Source organism: Poromitra crassiceps (assembly GCF_964638095.1).
Source record: "Poromitra crassiceps genome assembly, chromosome: 1".
NCBI classification, from domain to species: Eukaryota; Metazoa; Chordata; class Actinopteri; order Beryciformes; family Melamphaidae; genus Poromitra; species Poromitra crassiceps.
This window is the reverse complement of record NC_139623.1, coordinates 106,376,218-106,392,402: the sequence shown is the minus strand read 5'-3', so window position 1 is coordinate 106,392,402 and position 16,185 is coordinate 106,376,218. Positions and strand designations below refer to the sequence as shown.

Below are 16,185 nucleotides of genomic sequence, written 5' to 3'. Positions count from 1 at the left end.
GTGACGTGGTTTTCCTGCGCAGAAGCATTTGATGACGAGTTGCGAGTGACGTTCAAATCAGATTTGGTGGATCTGCGCGTCCGCACTGAAGTCACATCAGTCAAAAGCAGATTGGAAACTACCTCCATGTGGTTTGGGACAAGTGGCACAAATCAGACTTGGAGCGTCCAGACTCATAAAACCAATCTGGATAAAGTCATTAATAGGTCACTAAAGTTCACAAATCAGATTTGGCCTCCTAGTCTGAACATGATTACTATCATCTTTGAGACATGTTGAAAAGGAAGGAACTGTGCTTTGCTGAAGCCAAACCATTTTGTACTGGTTTGGTTTGTCACAGCTGCAAGTGATGCATGATCTATAATTTGTAGTAGAAAATGTGAATGTAGTATTCTATGACCTTTGGAGACATGCAAATAGATCATATTTTTATATTGCTATACCTGTAGCGTAGCCTATACTGCAACTCATGTTGTTGCAGTCAGTCCTGTACTAGCAAACACTGCAACAGGAAGTGAGACGGTTTGTCTATAATTCTCTCTCTCTCTGTTCCCACCCATTCACTCTCTCCTCCACCCTTTACTTCTAAGCAGGTGTAGGGGAGGGGGAAACTTTTTCAACTCAGTCTCAGGGGTGGTCTTACTATTTGGCAAAGGTAGGCGACTGCCTTTGGCCCCAGCAGCCACAGGGCCCCACAAACGCCCAGAATAGAAAGATACTGTAAACTTATTTTTAACCAGGTGGTAGGATGCTTATAGAAAAACACCACTCTTTGTGTTACAATAAATTACTCCACTTGGCTTTAATCTTATTTTCCTCAAGTGAAGCTACACAGTCTATATAAAGGATGGTTTAAAATGCAAGAGAGATGGGATTCAACCCCCCCCCCCCTCATCACCAAGTCCATCCCTGCTCCTCACCTTCAAATAGGCTATGTGGAATACGCTTATTCGCTCATTTCAGGTGGACATACTTTTGCTGACACAAATTCATAGTAGGCCTATATAATTTAGTAGCCTGAGTCATATCAAACTGATGTCACCTGAGCTGAGGATAAGGTCATTAATGGCGGTCTTCTGCCTCCTGATTGTCACCATGCAGCTGGAAGTCATAGTTCATCCACATGTGTATTCACCAAGGCAGCTTGGTTCTCAACCTTTGTACAAGGAGCCTACCACCTCAGAAATGACCACCATGAAAGTATGAGAGGGAGGATCCCCGCGTAGTACCACCAGTGGTACCACAGGTTGAGAACCATGTCCATAGCTCTGTCACATTCTCACATTATTGCACATTCACACACATTAGAGAGGCTCGCCAAATGCCACAGGCTTGTGTTTGTGCGTCCGTGTGTTGTGTGTTTATTCAGAGCGACGCGCACAGCTGTGCAGTTATCGTTTGCAGAATGGGGGGTTATGTATGGGGGGGTGGGGGGTGGGGGGGGGGCGTAGAGGCGGTGTTGGGAGAAATAACCAACAAGGAAACCGCTTTCAGCTTAGCTCCCGCACTGCCTGCCTGGCTGGCGCGCCGCCAGGTTTCTCCAGAGAGGATTGGCTCACCCCTTCTCTTCTCTCTCTCCTCCCTTCTTTCTTTCCTAAACCCCCTCATACGCACTCACTCTCCAGCTCTCCAAGGCAGCAACAGGGGGAAGGAAGCCCGAGGAAAAGCGAAGAGGAGTTCGGGGCAACTTTGAAATCACATTCTCGGCAACTTGGGGGCAACACAATTCCAAAGATGCCCAACATTTTGCCTTTCCAGACGGATCACTTATGTACAACTCGAGGGAAGTGATTGATTGTTTTCCCTTGAGGGGTAAATTTTTTTTGGGAAGGACGCGCGTACTGGAGTTTACTCCCTTTTCGACATCCACAGCGCGGCCGAGGCAGGATCGGAGTGAGCCCGTCAAAGGCAGCTCTTGAGCGGTCTCGGGTCGGAGCTTGAGCCCGGTTTGACGGCAGCTTGGAGATGCCAGGATGCCCTCTCTGATGTCCCTGCATCTGCTTGTCACCTGGCTGTCGCTCAGCAGGCTGGCGTGCGGCACGGAGCGCGCCTCCACGCGGGAGCGCTTCAAAGTGGTCATCGCTCCTCTGATCTGCAAGAGGATCTGTCTGAAGGGCCAGTGCCAGGATACCTGCGAGCAGGGCAACAACACCACGCTGATAGGGGAGAACGGACAGGCCGCCGACACGCTCACTGGACCCGGCTTCAGGGTTGGTGAGTGACCCTGTCCTCCTGGAACAACGGGCTTTATTTATAAGAGGATAGAAGCTAGTTAGGCCGCTGTGATGAAGTAATAGCTGCTCCATGAACTCTTTCTAAAAGGCGTTTGTCATCAAGCCCGGAGGCCGGCGTGAAATGGGCTGTTGTGTGTGTGTACAAATCACCTTCCAACATTATTAGGTGGAATCAGAGTCAGTCAGAGAAGTGGCGAGTAAAAAGATAAAATATAGGTCTTCCTATTGATCATCATAAGACTAACAGCCACTAATGTAAACAGGAAGCGCATTCATTTTATAACTTCATACTTTATCCCAATCAAAAGCCCTATATCATAACTTCGTCAATTTAATACCTGCTAATAGGCCTAATATTTAGCACAGACTTAGGCTATGCTATCATATGAGGTGAGTAGCCTAATCTTTGTCCCTCAAACAAAAAGGTGGGTCAAATCAGTTAATGTGGGTTTAACCTCCAATACAGACACCCCTTGAAATGTGACATTACTATAATAATAACAGTTTCATTACTGAGGCATGGCTCATTACTGTCTAAATGCACACAGATTTAGATGTATACTTTCCCCCTAGCTGCTCTGCTCCAGTCTCCTCTCGACAAAGCCTGCCTGGCTGGCATGCGTCTGGCCTTTCTGTGCTGTATCACATCAGCTGTGGTGAGACATGGAGCCTCACAGTCTACAGCAGCCCTGGCTGAAGCCCACGCTGGAGCTCAGCAGGTCCTCCCTTCACTTATTAACCACCCGAGAAGCCGGCCAGTGATGAAGTGCAAAACTGAATAAGGCGCTTCGGCCTCGCCGATGTTACTCCATGGGAGATAAACAAGTATTTCTCTCTTTATACCAGGAGATGGTAAAACATATATTGATGTGATCCCTGTATTATTTACAAACCTCAATTTAGATTTGTACAAGTTCTCTCATGTGTATGGCCCTGCTGTAGCTTGATAAAACACTGACTTCCATGAGTAACAGTTTCCCCTTGGTATTTTTCTTACGCTGTAAGATGCTGTCAATCACTTTAACCTCTAAAGTGGAGCACTGCAGTTTTCATGGATATATTCTGAAATTGTTAGCTGTGTATGTGTGAGGGAGAGGCCACAATAATGTTCTATAATAAGTATCAGTCTACTCAGTAAGTTAAAGATAACAACACCTTAAAGCCAGGATATGGTTATCCTCTCTTGGATTAAAAAGACCATTGACTTTTGTTCAAAGTATTTAATGAATCAATCTGACTTGGCATTTTGTGATTATAGGGTTCATCCTTGGGCCGTTGCTTTTTTCATTTATGGAAGTGTGTGTATGATAACATTGGGATGAAGTCCACCTGCATTCCACTTGGAGTGTGCAGCCTCACATTCCTGTAGACTTGCCACAATGGCGCCTGGGCAATCTTCCCTTCTACTTCTCCACTGCTTCCAGTCCGCATGGGGCTTTGTCTTGATGTGTGGATGCTCAGATGTGTGTTGCATTGCAGTTAGCATGTGCAGCTCAGTGCTCAGATGCGTGTTGCATTGCAGTTAGCATGTGCAGCTCAGTGCTCAGATGCGTGTTGCATTGCAGTTAGCATGTGCAGCTCAGTGCTCAGATGCGTGTTGCATTGCAGTTAGCATGTGCAGCTCAGTGCTCAGATGCGTGTTGCATTGCAGTTAGCATGTGCAGCTCAGTGCTCAGATGCGTGTTGCATTGCAGTTAGCATGTGCAGCTCAGTGCTCAGATGCGTGTTGCATTGCAGTTAGCATGTGCAGCTCAGTGCTCAGATGCGTGTTGCATTGCAGTTAGCATGTGCAGCTCAGTGCTCAGATGCGTGTTGCATTGCAGTTAGCATGTGAAGCTCAGTGCTCAGATGTGTGTGTTGCATTGCAGTTAGCATGTGCAGCTCAGTGCTCAGATGCGTGTTGCATTGCAGTTAGCATGTGCAGCTCAGTGCTCAGATGCGTGTTGCATTGCAGTTAGCATGTGCAGCTCAGTGCTCAGATGCGTGTTGCATTGCAGTTAGCATGTGCAGCTCAGTGCTCAGATGCGTGTTGCATTGCAGTTAGCATGTGCAGCTCAGTGCTCAGATGCGTGTTGCATTGCAGTTAGCATGTGCAGCTCAGTGCTCAGATGCGTGTTGCATTGCGGTTAGCATGTGCAGCTCAGTGCTCAGATGCGTGTTGCATTGCAGTTAGCATGTGCAGCTCAGTGCTCAGATGCGTGTTGCATTGCAGTTAGCATGTGAAGCTCAGTGCTCAGATGCGTGTTGCATTGCAGTTAGCATGTGAAGCTCAGTGCTCCAGGCTGGGAGACAATGGGCTTCAAAGGAGAAGCTGATGTCAGAGCAACTGCAATGCTAATGAATGAAAGATGGCCTACTTGACACATGATAGGTGCATATTTATCCATGGTTCTTACTTCTATCACACACAGTTTTGTAGTCCATTGTGTTTCCTGGTGTGTGCTGCTCATATAGAAGTAGCCTATATAGCCGTATTGCTTGGTATCTGCAGGTGGAAGTGCATGTGGTGGATGTGATTGATAGTTAGAGGATTTTAGCAAAATGCTTGGACCATCTGTGAAAAAAATTACTACCAATAGCTTTCTTCACCAATGTGTTCTTATAGGTGTCTGTCTAGAATCACCTCTCAATTAGTGCAAACCCAAATCCTTGTGGAAAATTTACATTAGATTATACACTGTGCTTTACATAACAATAACCAATATACCAATATCATATGGTCAGGGAGATGTTTTTACTCAAAAATAATGTTTGGAATGGATTCAGCACCCCTGAAAACCCCTAGTTAGACACCCCACAAGTTCATTTTAGACTTTTAATTTTTATCATATTTTTCACCCAAGCCCTCGGGGCACCTTAAAACTTTGATTGGCTCTCCAGGATTTTCCACGAGGATTTGGGTTTGCACTAATTGAGAGGTGATTCTAGACACCTATAAGAACACATTGGTGAAGAAAGCTATTGGTAGTAAATGTTTTCACAGATGGTCCAAGCATTTTGCTAAAATTCTCTAACTATGAGGTCAAGTGAATTCTACTTGTAAAACCATGACAGTTAAACCCCCCCCCCCTTCCCCCGACTCCATGTATTGCTGCAGACCCAGAGAGTTGGTGAGCCACCAGTCCTCCCCCTTTCTTCTCTGATTCACTTGTGCTACGTCACGTTTTGGAGCTTCTGTGTCAAATAGCTCAAGAGAGACATTAGACATTCTTAGCATACCTCATCCGCAGCCTCACACGTTGGTCTGGATAATCAAACTGCTTGTACCGTCGTCACCTGTCTCTGGGGTTTGCGTATGTGAAAAGGCCTGCGTGGCGTGGGTTTGTCTGGTGGGGGAAACAGAGTTCAACTTCAGCTGGCAGGGGAGAAGTGTGTTGTTTTGTGTGGACTGGAATGTGGTGCAGACCAGTGGAAATTTCTCTCTCCCGTGTTAAAACGGCCATGGCAACAATATGAAGATTTTTCCATATTTGTGTGGTGGTGACGTCAGCAGCACCGAGGCTCAGTCAGGGCCATACTGAGCAACTGAGTTTCTTAAAAAAAAAGTCAACTTTCTGTCAAAACATTTTCAGAATGTCTGGCTGTGCAAAAACAACTTTCAATACATGTTTGTTGTTTGTAGTGTGATTGAAGGTACGGTTATTTTATAATGACCTCTGTCAGTAGGAAGGAGGAATATGTTTTTATTTCCACTACTTCGTCTGTCTGTCTGTCTGTCTGTCTGTCTGTCTGTCTGTCTGTCTGTCTGTCTGTCTGTCTGTCTGTCTTTCTGTCTGTCTGTCTGTCTGTCTGTCTGTCTGTCTGTCTGTCTGTCTGTCTTTCTGTCTGTCTGTCTGTCTGTCTTTCTGTCTGTCTGTCTGTCTGTCTGTCTGTCTGTCTGTCTGTCTATCTGTGTATATCTGTCTGTCTGCCTGTCTGTGTATATCTATCTGTCTGTCTGTCTGTCTGTCTGTCTGTCTGTCTGTGTGTATATCTGTCTATCTGTCTGTCTGTGTGTATCTGTCTGTCTGTCTGTCTGTCTGTCTGTGTATATCTGTCTGTCTGTTTATCTGTCTGTCTGTCTGTCTGTCTGTGTATATCTGTCTGTCTGTTTATCTGTCTGTCTGTCTGTCTGTCTGTCTGTCTGTGTGTGTGTGTGTGTGTGTGTGTGTGTGTGTGTGTGTGTGTGTGTGTGTGTGTGTGTGTGTGTGTGTGTGTGTGTGTGTGTATGTGTATGTATGTGTCTGTCTGTTTATCTGTCTGTGTGTATATCTGTCTGTCTGTGTGTGTATATCTGTCTGTCTGTTTATCTGTCTGTGTGTATATCTGTCTGTCTGTCTGTCTGTCTGTCTGTCTGTCTGTCTGTCTGTCTGTCTGTCTGTGTGTGTATATATCTGTCTGTCTGTGTGTATATCTGTCTGTCTGTCTGTCTGTCTGTGTGTGTATATACAGTATCTGTCTGTCTGTGTGTATATCTGTCTGTCTGTCTGTGTGTATATCTGTCTGTCTGCCTGTTTATCTGTCTGTGTGTATATCTGTCTGTCTGTCTCTCTGTCTGTCTGTCTGTCTGTCTGTCTGTCTGTCCATCCGTCTGTCTGTCTGTCTGTCTGTCTGTCTGTGTATATCTGTCTGTCTGTTTATCTGTCTGTGTGTATATCTGTCTGTCTGTCTGTGTGTATATCTGTCTGTCTGTCTGTGTGTATATCTGTCTGCCTGTTTATCTGTCTGTGTGTATATCTGTCTGTCTGTCTGTCCATCCGTCTGTCTGTCTGTCTGTCTGTCTGTCTGTCTGTCTGTCTGTCTGTCTGTCTGTCCATCCGTCCATCCACAGGAAATCTAAAAAATGTATCAATGGATTTCCATGAAATTTGGTGGACAGATGGGCCTTGGGCCAAGGAACAACTGTTGGATTTTGGTAGTGATCTGGATCTGAGATTTCTGACATCATTTTATAGCCATATAACATAACTATGAATAGAGCCCTTAACAATAATGGGTATAGAGACTTGTTTCCAAATCCTAAGGGTGTGTTTGCAGGGTCAAGACGTTAATTTAACTTCAAATTGATGTAATAGGAATCATGTCTTTGGGTGTTACCGCAAGGTGGAGAACAGCTTAGCTTTGGCAGTGGTTTGTGCTCTGCGAGTGACTTCTGGTTTCTTCATTTGTTGACATGCAGAAGCTTATGTTTATAAGCAAACACTGAAGAGAAAAAAGTAGCCGCACACTCATAACTCAGAAGAACATTTTATTCACAGCCGTTTTGCCGCGTGAGCCGTCTTCATCAGAGCACCAAACAAACATTGTACATAAACATAAGCATGAGTCATTTGAAATTTAAATTTTAGTGGGGAATGTAAACAATCTTAGAGTTAACCTTGGTTAACCTGGTTTTCTCCATACATCATCTCAAAGAAGTGGAGATGATTCCTTATTATTAGCTCTTGGCAGACTGGATGATGTGAGGTGAGACCATGGCATCATCGCATGTCATATTAAGGCACCATAGTGGAATTGGAAATGTGTGACAGCTGTTAGACATAGTATTAGTCTATTTAAAGGGACAGTTAAAAAAAAATAAAAAAATCCCACTTACCTGTAGTTCTATCTATCCATCTAGATTGTTTTGGTGTGAGTTGCTGAGTTTTGGAGATATTTGCCGTAACAGGAATGTGTCTTTCCAGAAAGCATGACCCTGTTACTCAAGATAATCCACAGACCTTGTTGTGAGCAATTTCATGTAGGAACTACCTGTATTTTCTTTCGACCGAACTATCTTGATATAGTTTGGTCCAAAAAAAAATAGTTTATACATTAAACTGCTCACAACAAGGTCTGTGGATTATCTTGAATAACTGAGTCATGATTTCTGGTAAAGAGACATTGCTGTGGAGTTTTTCAAATGTATTTTGGGCGCTTTGAGCACCACAAGCCGAGTGCCATCCAGTTCCACAGAGAAGGCAGACACCTCTATGACCGATATCTACAAAACTCGGCAACTCACACCGTCCTAATTGGAAATAGCACTACAGGTAAGAGGAAAAATGTGTATCTATTTTTTATTTTGGGGTGAAGTGTCCCTTTAATGTACAGTATATAATGCATCATAGCAGCCCATAAATATTCTTCTATTTGATCATTACGTTACATATCTTACCTGAGCTCTCATATTCTCTGTCATGGTCATTTGTTTATCAGGATAAGAAGCTTTTCCCCCCTGATTTTTCCCCCATTTTCTCCCCAATTGTACTTGGCCAATTTTTCCCCCTGCTGCCCCGGCCGCTGCTCCACCCTCTGCCGATCTGGGGAGAGCGGAGACTAGCACCATGCTTCCTCCGACACATGCGCAGTTGCCAGCCCCGCTTCTTTTACACCGGACAGTGGGGAGCTTCACCGGCAGGACGTAGCACGTGGGAGGATCACGCTATTCCCACCACTTCCCTTCCACCCCGACCAGGCGCCCCGACCGACCAGGACAGTGCAGCGACGAGAACACATATCCTCAATCCACCTGCCCGCCCTCAGACATAGCCAATCGTGCCTGTGTGGACGCCCGACCAAGCTGGAGGTAACACGTGGTGCGAACCTGCAACCCTCGTGTTGGTTGGTAGGCAGGGAATCTACCGCTACACTACCCGGACGGATAAGAAGCTTTTTTAAGGAGGATGCATTTTTACCTGCATCACATGAACTAGTCTACATTAGAACAAGTGTAAAATATGCCAAATACGCCAAATTTCCGATCACATTTTTCCAGGGATGTGAGATGGGAGTCCACATGTCAGTGAAACATCCATATTTTACCTTTGCACTTCCTACAGATGATGGAAGCATGGAAAGATGAAAGGCTCCCAGCCATGTGGGCAGATAGGGGGGAAAAGCAGATGTTTATAGCCCATATGCCTTTTCTAGGATTCGGCGGCGCGGTGTATATCAGTGACGGGCACTGTAACTCGTCATCGGACTTGGCGGGGGCGGAGAGAAAAACACAGCATTCCTCCAGCTGTCTGATAGCTATAGGGTCACGTCACAATATTGTAAGAGCCTAGAATAAGTCTCCGCACGCTGATTCCTCTCTTGAGGCCATTTATCGCCTGGGAAGAGAAACAATGCGTCTCAGATGGAGGACGGTCTTTGTCATTATCTGTGTAATCTTCGTTGACAAATGACAGACCAGGCCAAACGATTTGATCCTCGACACTTCAAAAGTCAGCTGTAAGTTGTAGGAAGGAGAGAAATGGAGAGAAAGAGGACAAGGCAGACGTGTGTTATGAGGTGAATGAACGAAAAAAGGGCTCGCAACACAAGTTTTTGGTAGCTCCCGTGGCAGACATTTATTGGGACAAACAGTTTCGGCCTAACTCGGGCCTTCGTCAGTGTCAATTGAAAAGTGAATGAAGAGCCTTCTCTGCCCCTTGGGGACTCTGTGTGTGTGTGTGTGTGTGTGTGTGTGTGTGTGTGTGTGTGTGTGTGTGTGTGTGTGTGTGTGTGCGTGTGCGTGTGCGTGCGCGTGCGTGCGTGCGTGTGTGTGTGCGTGCACACATGTATGTGCGTATAGGTTTTGGTGACTGATAATACATAGATGTCACGTGGAGGCTGGGTTTACCCTAGTCTCGCTGGCCAGCCTCCCCTCCCTACCGTGAGATGAGTCTGGCGGCGCAGGTCTCCAATGTGGGATTGCGATGGGTGGCGCTTGGCAGCAGTGCCCTTGGAAAATAGTTTCCAACAATCCAACTTGCCATTTTCAGCGTGTAGCAACGAGCTAACCTGTAGGTTTCTGCCGTTAGCTTGCTAGCTAGTTAGCGTTGTTGTTTTCACTGAGGCGGCAGGGCACTATTTACAGCGACACACAGGGAGGAGGGAGCGGAAGCCGCTCTGATTGACATGGTCGGAGCCAATGACAGAGCTTGTAATAAGCGGGGAGCGGACATCCGGCAGCGACTGAAACAGTCGCTCCAATGGGGAGCAGCTGTAGAGCAGGGGAGGGCTTATCCCAGTTGCCTGTTTCCGTGCAGCCAGACGACTCTCACGGAGAGGAGGCTGGCCAGCGAGACTAGGTTTACCCAAGCTAGTACTTGTCAGCTGCTGACAAAAAGCTTGTTTTGAAATCTAGTGGTTTACTTTTGATTTGATTTGCACACACATGAGACTGCATCAAATCCAGATGATAAAGAGGTGAAGAAGCCACAGCCTTATAGCCTACAACCAACCTCCCCTCAAGCAACAGAAAAGGGGGCTAACACATAATAATTTAGCACCTACACACACGTGCATCGATTGTCTCGACTGGAATTCAGTTTGTGCAACAAACTGAAACCCAAAGCAGACACTTTGTGCGGCAAACAGAACTCCTGGTGCGAACTACTCCCGGTCTCTCTGGTCGCTGCGTTCGGCATTTCCCCGGCTGGGCTTATTTTGGCGTTGCCAGCACAGAGGCATCCCATCAACCAGCTGTACTGACAGCAGCTGCTCCGCTTCAGATCCCTCTCTCTCCTCCATCCCTGCTCATCAGATCCCTCTCTCTCCTCCATCCCTGCTCATCAGATCCCTCTCTCTCCTCCATCCCTGCTCATCAGGGCTCCAGGGCTCTGGGCTTCTGTCCGCTGTTGGGCTTGTCGTCTGGCATAACTATAACCGAGTGCCTGGGCGTCTGGGTGTAGAGGTAAAAGCACTCGCCTACCACCGTGGAGACCCGGGTTCAATTCCTGGTATCAGTACTTCCAGTTTGGTCAGACGTTCCTACAGACACAATTGGCCGTGTCCGCGGGTGGGAAGCCGGTGGGGTACGAGTCCTGGTCGCTGCACAAGTGACTCCTTTGGTCGGTCAGGGCACCTGTTTGGGGGGGAGGGGGGGTTAGCGTGATCCACCCACGTTGCTATGTGCTGCCAGTGAAACTCCTTGGTATCAGGTGAAAAGAAGCGTCTGGTAGCTGCACATGTATTGGACGAAGCATGTGTTAGTCTATGGCTCTCTCCCCAGATCTAGTGCCACAGGGAACAGTCTTATCGCGTCCCGCTCTGCCCACGCCTCGCCCTAAGATGGGTATCATGAGAAATGGGTACAGCTATTTCAGGATATCCCATGTGCTTCTGTATTTAGGGAGTCATGTGACAGTAGTGACCCTGCATTATCATTGTGGTTTGTTTTGATTTGCCCTTAGCGTGGGGTCAGAGGTCAATGGGAGACTGAAAATGAGCAGAAGTCAAATAGACGGAGCCAGAGTTGCTTTTTGCCTTATTTTTAGGACATTGGTTTATTTTACCTTTCAGAGCCCTCTGCTCTCCCCCACACGCTCTTCCTCCCCATATGCCAAACCTTTGGAAATGGTGGTCTAACGCGGGCCAACCAAAAACCTTCAGCACTCCGGATTTCGCCACAGGTTGGACTGCACCCAGAGGTGACGCTGGGCATGGCTCCCCCCACCCTCCCAAACACAAACAGGCACAGACACGAGCCAGAAACACACACACGCGCACACACACACACACACACACACACACACACACACACACACACACACACACACACACACACACACACACACACACACACACACACACACAAGCCAGAGAGAAAGAGTCATGCACATTTATTTGTAGCTGATTCATTGTTGTGAAATCGTTGACTCACCTTTGGTGAAGCTTTCATTTGTCGTGTGTGTTTTCGTCATCTCCTCTCGAGGCCGTGCTTGAATATTTATGGATGTGTATTTGGGCCCCGCCTCTCTGTCTATTTCTGCTCCTCGCTACGGAGGGGAAAGAATACATGGGGTTATTTGGGGTCTGTCAACCTGATTCAATTCACAGTCTCCTCCTTGTTGACGTCTGTTAGGGTTTGATACAGCAGCAGAACAGTCTCCTCCTTGTTGACGTCTGTTAGGGTTTGATACAGCAGCAGAACAGTCTCCTCCTTGTTGACATCTGTTAGGGTTTGATACAGCAGCAGAACAGTCAGCACCCAGATGCACATAATCCATGTTTGTTTAGTGACTTTAGCAGGAGTTTCCCATGGAATCAGACTCCTCCATTTCATCACCGCCTGCAATAAAGTCAATGTGCTGCGCAGGTTCAAAACCCTATCCGGGAAATTAAGTTACCAAAACAAAGCACCAATTAGAGGTCTTGTTTGGAAAGTCACAAGGGAACTGTGTGTGTGTGTGTGTGTGTGTGTGTGTGCGTGCGTGCGTGCGTGCGCGCTGAATCCAACTCAAACAAACAGCCTTCTCTGCCATCTTTAACACTCTCCTCCCGTTTGCTTAGCAAGGGGGGAGAAATGCAGCGGTTATTTAAAGCAGCGCGCAGGAATGTGAGCGCTACAGATGGCAGCCGCTACCACGCAGGCAGGAGCCTGGAGCTGCAGCTACCATGCAGGCAGGAGCCTGGAGCTGCAGCTACCATGCAGGCAGGAGCCTGGAGCTGCAGCTACCATGCAGGCAGGAGCCTGGAGCTGCAGCTACCATGCAGGCAGGAGCCTGGAGCTGCAGCTACCATGCAGGCAGGAGCCTGGAGCTGCAGCTACCATGCAGGCAGGAGCCTGGAGCTGCAGCTACCACGCAGGCAGGAGCCTGGAGCTGCAGCTACCATGCAGGCAGGAGCCTGGAGCTGCAGCTACCACGCAGGCAGGAGCCTGGAGCTGCAGCTACCATGCAGGCAGGAGCCTGGAGCTGCAGCTACCACGCAGGCAGGAGCCTGGAGGTGCAGCTCCCACGCAGGCAGGAGCCTGGAGCTGCAGCTACCATGCAGGCAGGAGCCTGGAGCTGCAGCTACCACGCAGGCAGGAGCCTGGAGCTGCAGCTACCACGCAGACAGGAGCCTGGAGCTGCAGCTCCCACGCAGGCAGGAACCTGGAGCTGCAGCTCCCACGCAGGCAGGAGCCAGGAGCTGCAGCTCCCACGCAGGCAGGAGCCAGGAGCTGCAGCTACCACGCAGGCAGGAGCCTGGAGCTGCAGCTACTATGCAGGCAGGAGCCTGGAGCTGCAGCTCCCACGCAGGCAGGAACCTGGAGCTGCAGCTCCCACGCAGGCAGGAACCTGGAGCTGCAGCTCCCGCGCAGGCAGGAGCCTGGAGCTGCAGCTCCCACGCCTGGAGCTGCAGCTACCATGCAGGCAGGAGCCTGAAGCTGCAGCATTTAGCCAGGGTAAACACCACCATTTCTGGAAAGCGCTGGGGGCGGGGCTGGAGGCCAGACTGATCTGCAGAACCAAACTGAATGTGAGTTCATGACGTGATCTAGTCCCGTAGCGTGGTATCTGACATCATGTCGGCAGTGTCAGCACTCCCCTACCTGCCCGCTGCACAGTCCCTATAGCAGAGGCATTTAGACACACTCATTATATGACATCATTTAGCAGAGGCATTTAGACACACTCATTATATGACATCATTCACAGCCATGCCAAGATCCTGTCTGACTCTTTCCACAAGCAGCGCTGCCAGTGGGGGAGTGACAGGGTAACTCTGGATCCCACCCAAGAGCTATGGAAACCCACTCACCGCATACTTTCATGACATGTGAAAATCACATCGGCCAATGCAGAGTTTGATGGTGGGGATTTGGGATAATCATCGGTCTTTGTAGCTGAGATCAGGCCTGATTCTACCTGACGAGGGGTGATTCGGTTCGCTCGTCGCCACCCTGATCCGAGGAGGTAACAACGCGGTCGTCTCTGACCGACTCTTATGATGAATGCTTTGTGACTGCGGTCGACTCCAGCGTGGGGAGACACCGTTGTTTGGATAGCCGGGGGCCAGGGCGGCACAGCTGCCTGCCAAGTGTTCCTGGGGCCTGACGGAGCCCAGAGGCGCGGGGGTGGCTGCAGGGTGAGGAATGGATACTCGAGATTAGTGTTTCAAAAGGCAGTGATTATGTCATTTACTCCCGACGACTGGCTGGGCTGCAGGAGTCTGACCCACTTCATACTCGCCGCGTGGCGGTGCGGTGTGCCAGCGCCCAGGAGAGCGTAGGCGATATTCTGGGGATGCAGTTTCCTGCTTTGCGACGCGATGGTAAAGGGAAGCGCGTCACGAGGTGATAGACGCTTCGCGGCGGTCACCGTTCCCCTTTATAAACAGCTGCTCCACTGTTGACCCTTTTTGCCATCCCAGGGTTGTTTTTCACTTTGTCCCTTCAGTTCTGCTGATGAGCGGGTTGGCAGGGCCGGAATTCTTGACCGCTCGTACGTATTCTGAATAGAAAAGATGGTATTGTGTTACATAGCCTAAATCAGTGGTCAAACATTTTCACATCAAGGACCCCTAAACTGACATTAGACCACGGACCCCCATTTGATAAGATTTTGTCCCAGCGTCCTCCATCTGATAAGATTTCTGCTTTTAGATGTTTTATTACAGAAAGTGTTATGAAACCCATGATGACCAAAATAAAGTATTCCCCTTTTTGCTGGGGATCCTCTGGAACCCCCTCAAGGACCCCTGGCTGGCCCCGGACCCCATTTAGGGGACCACTGGCAATGAAAACCATGGGATATACTTGTGGAAAAAGTAGAGGATAACTTCATACTTTTAAAGTGAAAGTGAGAAACTCAGAAGGCCGTTTACCTGTAAAATGTGGCAGGTGTTGGTTGTCTCATCCTGAACTTTGAGGTCACTTTGAGGTCACTGGTAGGCTTTTTAAGTGCCTCGATTCATGGATGAGCTGTGAATTATGACTGAAATGGAATCATAGTAGTGACTCCACAGGGCATCATCATCACTCTCAGTCAACACACAGCAAAATTGCCATGTGTCATTTTGCCATAATAAAACTTTAGATCCAAAAAATGTAATCTGTAATCTGTAATCTTTTCTAGCCCCAAAGTCTTCCAAGACACAAGAGCTGTCACATTCACTCCAGAAGCCATGTCTGCTGCTGGCTGGAGCTCAGTGAGCTGGTGACTATAGCGTTTGAACAGCATTTTAAGAGCTATAATTTGTTGTTTTTGTGCCGGGAATAATGTGAGCTGGGAGGGCGCGGCCGTGGCTGAATGGGATGCTGTGGTAGGAGGGGAGGGGAGGGGGGCTGCCTGACACTGCGTCATCTCCAGACAGACAGACAGACAGGAGTGAGTGGGTGGGTGGTCACAGGGCACGCAGAGGGCAAACACCCTCCCCCTTTTCTTTCTTTCTTTCTGTCTTTCTTCCAGATGCACAGGCACATAGATGTTTTTCCCTCTATTTGCACAAAATGTACAGACGAGTAGGGTTTTCCCACAAGCAGTGATTCACATTTAGTTTGCTATAAATACGAAAATGTGTCTCACTGTGTGTGTATGTATGGTCAATACACACTTTCTTTCTCCAGTATAGCCTATTCTGTTGTCACACGTGTGTCTGTTCTCTCTTCTGGTTGCCAGTTCCCTCAGCGGTTAAGGAATGTAGGCCTATGTGTTTGGTTTTGTTTTATTTTATTTTAAGTTGAAAAACAAACAAACAAACAAAACATCTGGGATACACAAGCCCTTCCAAAACACCACATATTTTTGGGGATCTTACATAGGGGCTGGGCAATATAATCGATATGGCAATATATCGCGATATTTTATTTCCCGATACTGTATCGATACTTGGACGCCAAGTATCGCGATATATATATATATATATATATATATATATTTTTTTATTTTTTTTTGCAGGCCATGCCATGCCAAGCCTCTGCATCTGGTGATTCCCACCCCTAATCGATACTGTATCGATATTTCCCATATCAATGCGTTCAGTAACACTCAACACTCGTAGTAGTAGTAGTTTTGACTAAATTTGTCCACTAACTTATCAGTATAAAGTGATGTACATATTATTACACTACCTGGGTGGTACACAGTGTGTTGTATCTTTAGCTCTATTATTTAATTTTGAGTCAATTCTGTAGAATATCGCAATATATCGCAATATGTATCGCATCGCAATATATCGTGACACAACCGTATCGTGACCCAAGTATCGTGATACGTATCGTATCGTGAGATCCTTGCCA

At 47.7% G+C, this 16,185-nt stretch overlaps 1 protein-coding gene across 3 annotated transcripts in view; it reads left to right on the top strand.

The window, feature by feature from the left end:
- The first annotated feature begins 1,656 nt into the window (after positions 1-1,656).
- ltbp3 (latent transforming growth factor beta binding protein 3) overlaps positions 1,657-16,185 on the top strand; it is a 66,980-nt gene continuing 52,451 nt past the window's right edge. For all 3 annotated transcript variants that reach the window (XM_083634536.1, XM_083634537.1, XM_083634535.1), the window contains exon 1: positions 1,657-2,214. In XM_083634536.1, coding sequence (XP_083490662.1) covers positions 1,974-2,214 — 241 coding nt within the window. In that variant the 5' untranslated portion in view covers positions 1,657-1,973. The remainder of the gene's footprint in view (positions 2,215-16,185) is intronic.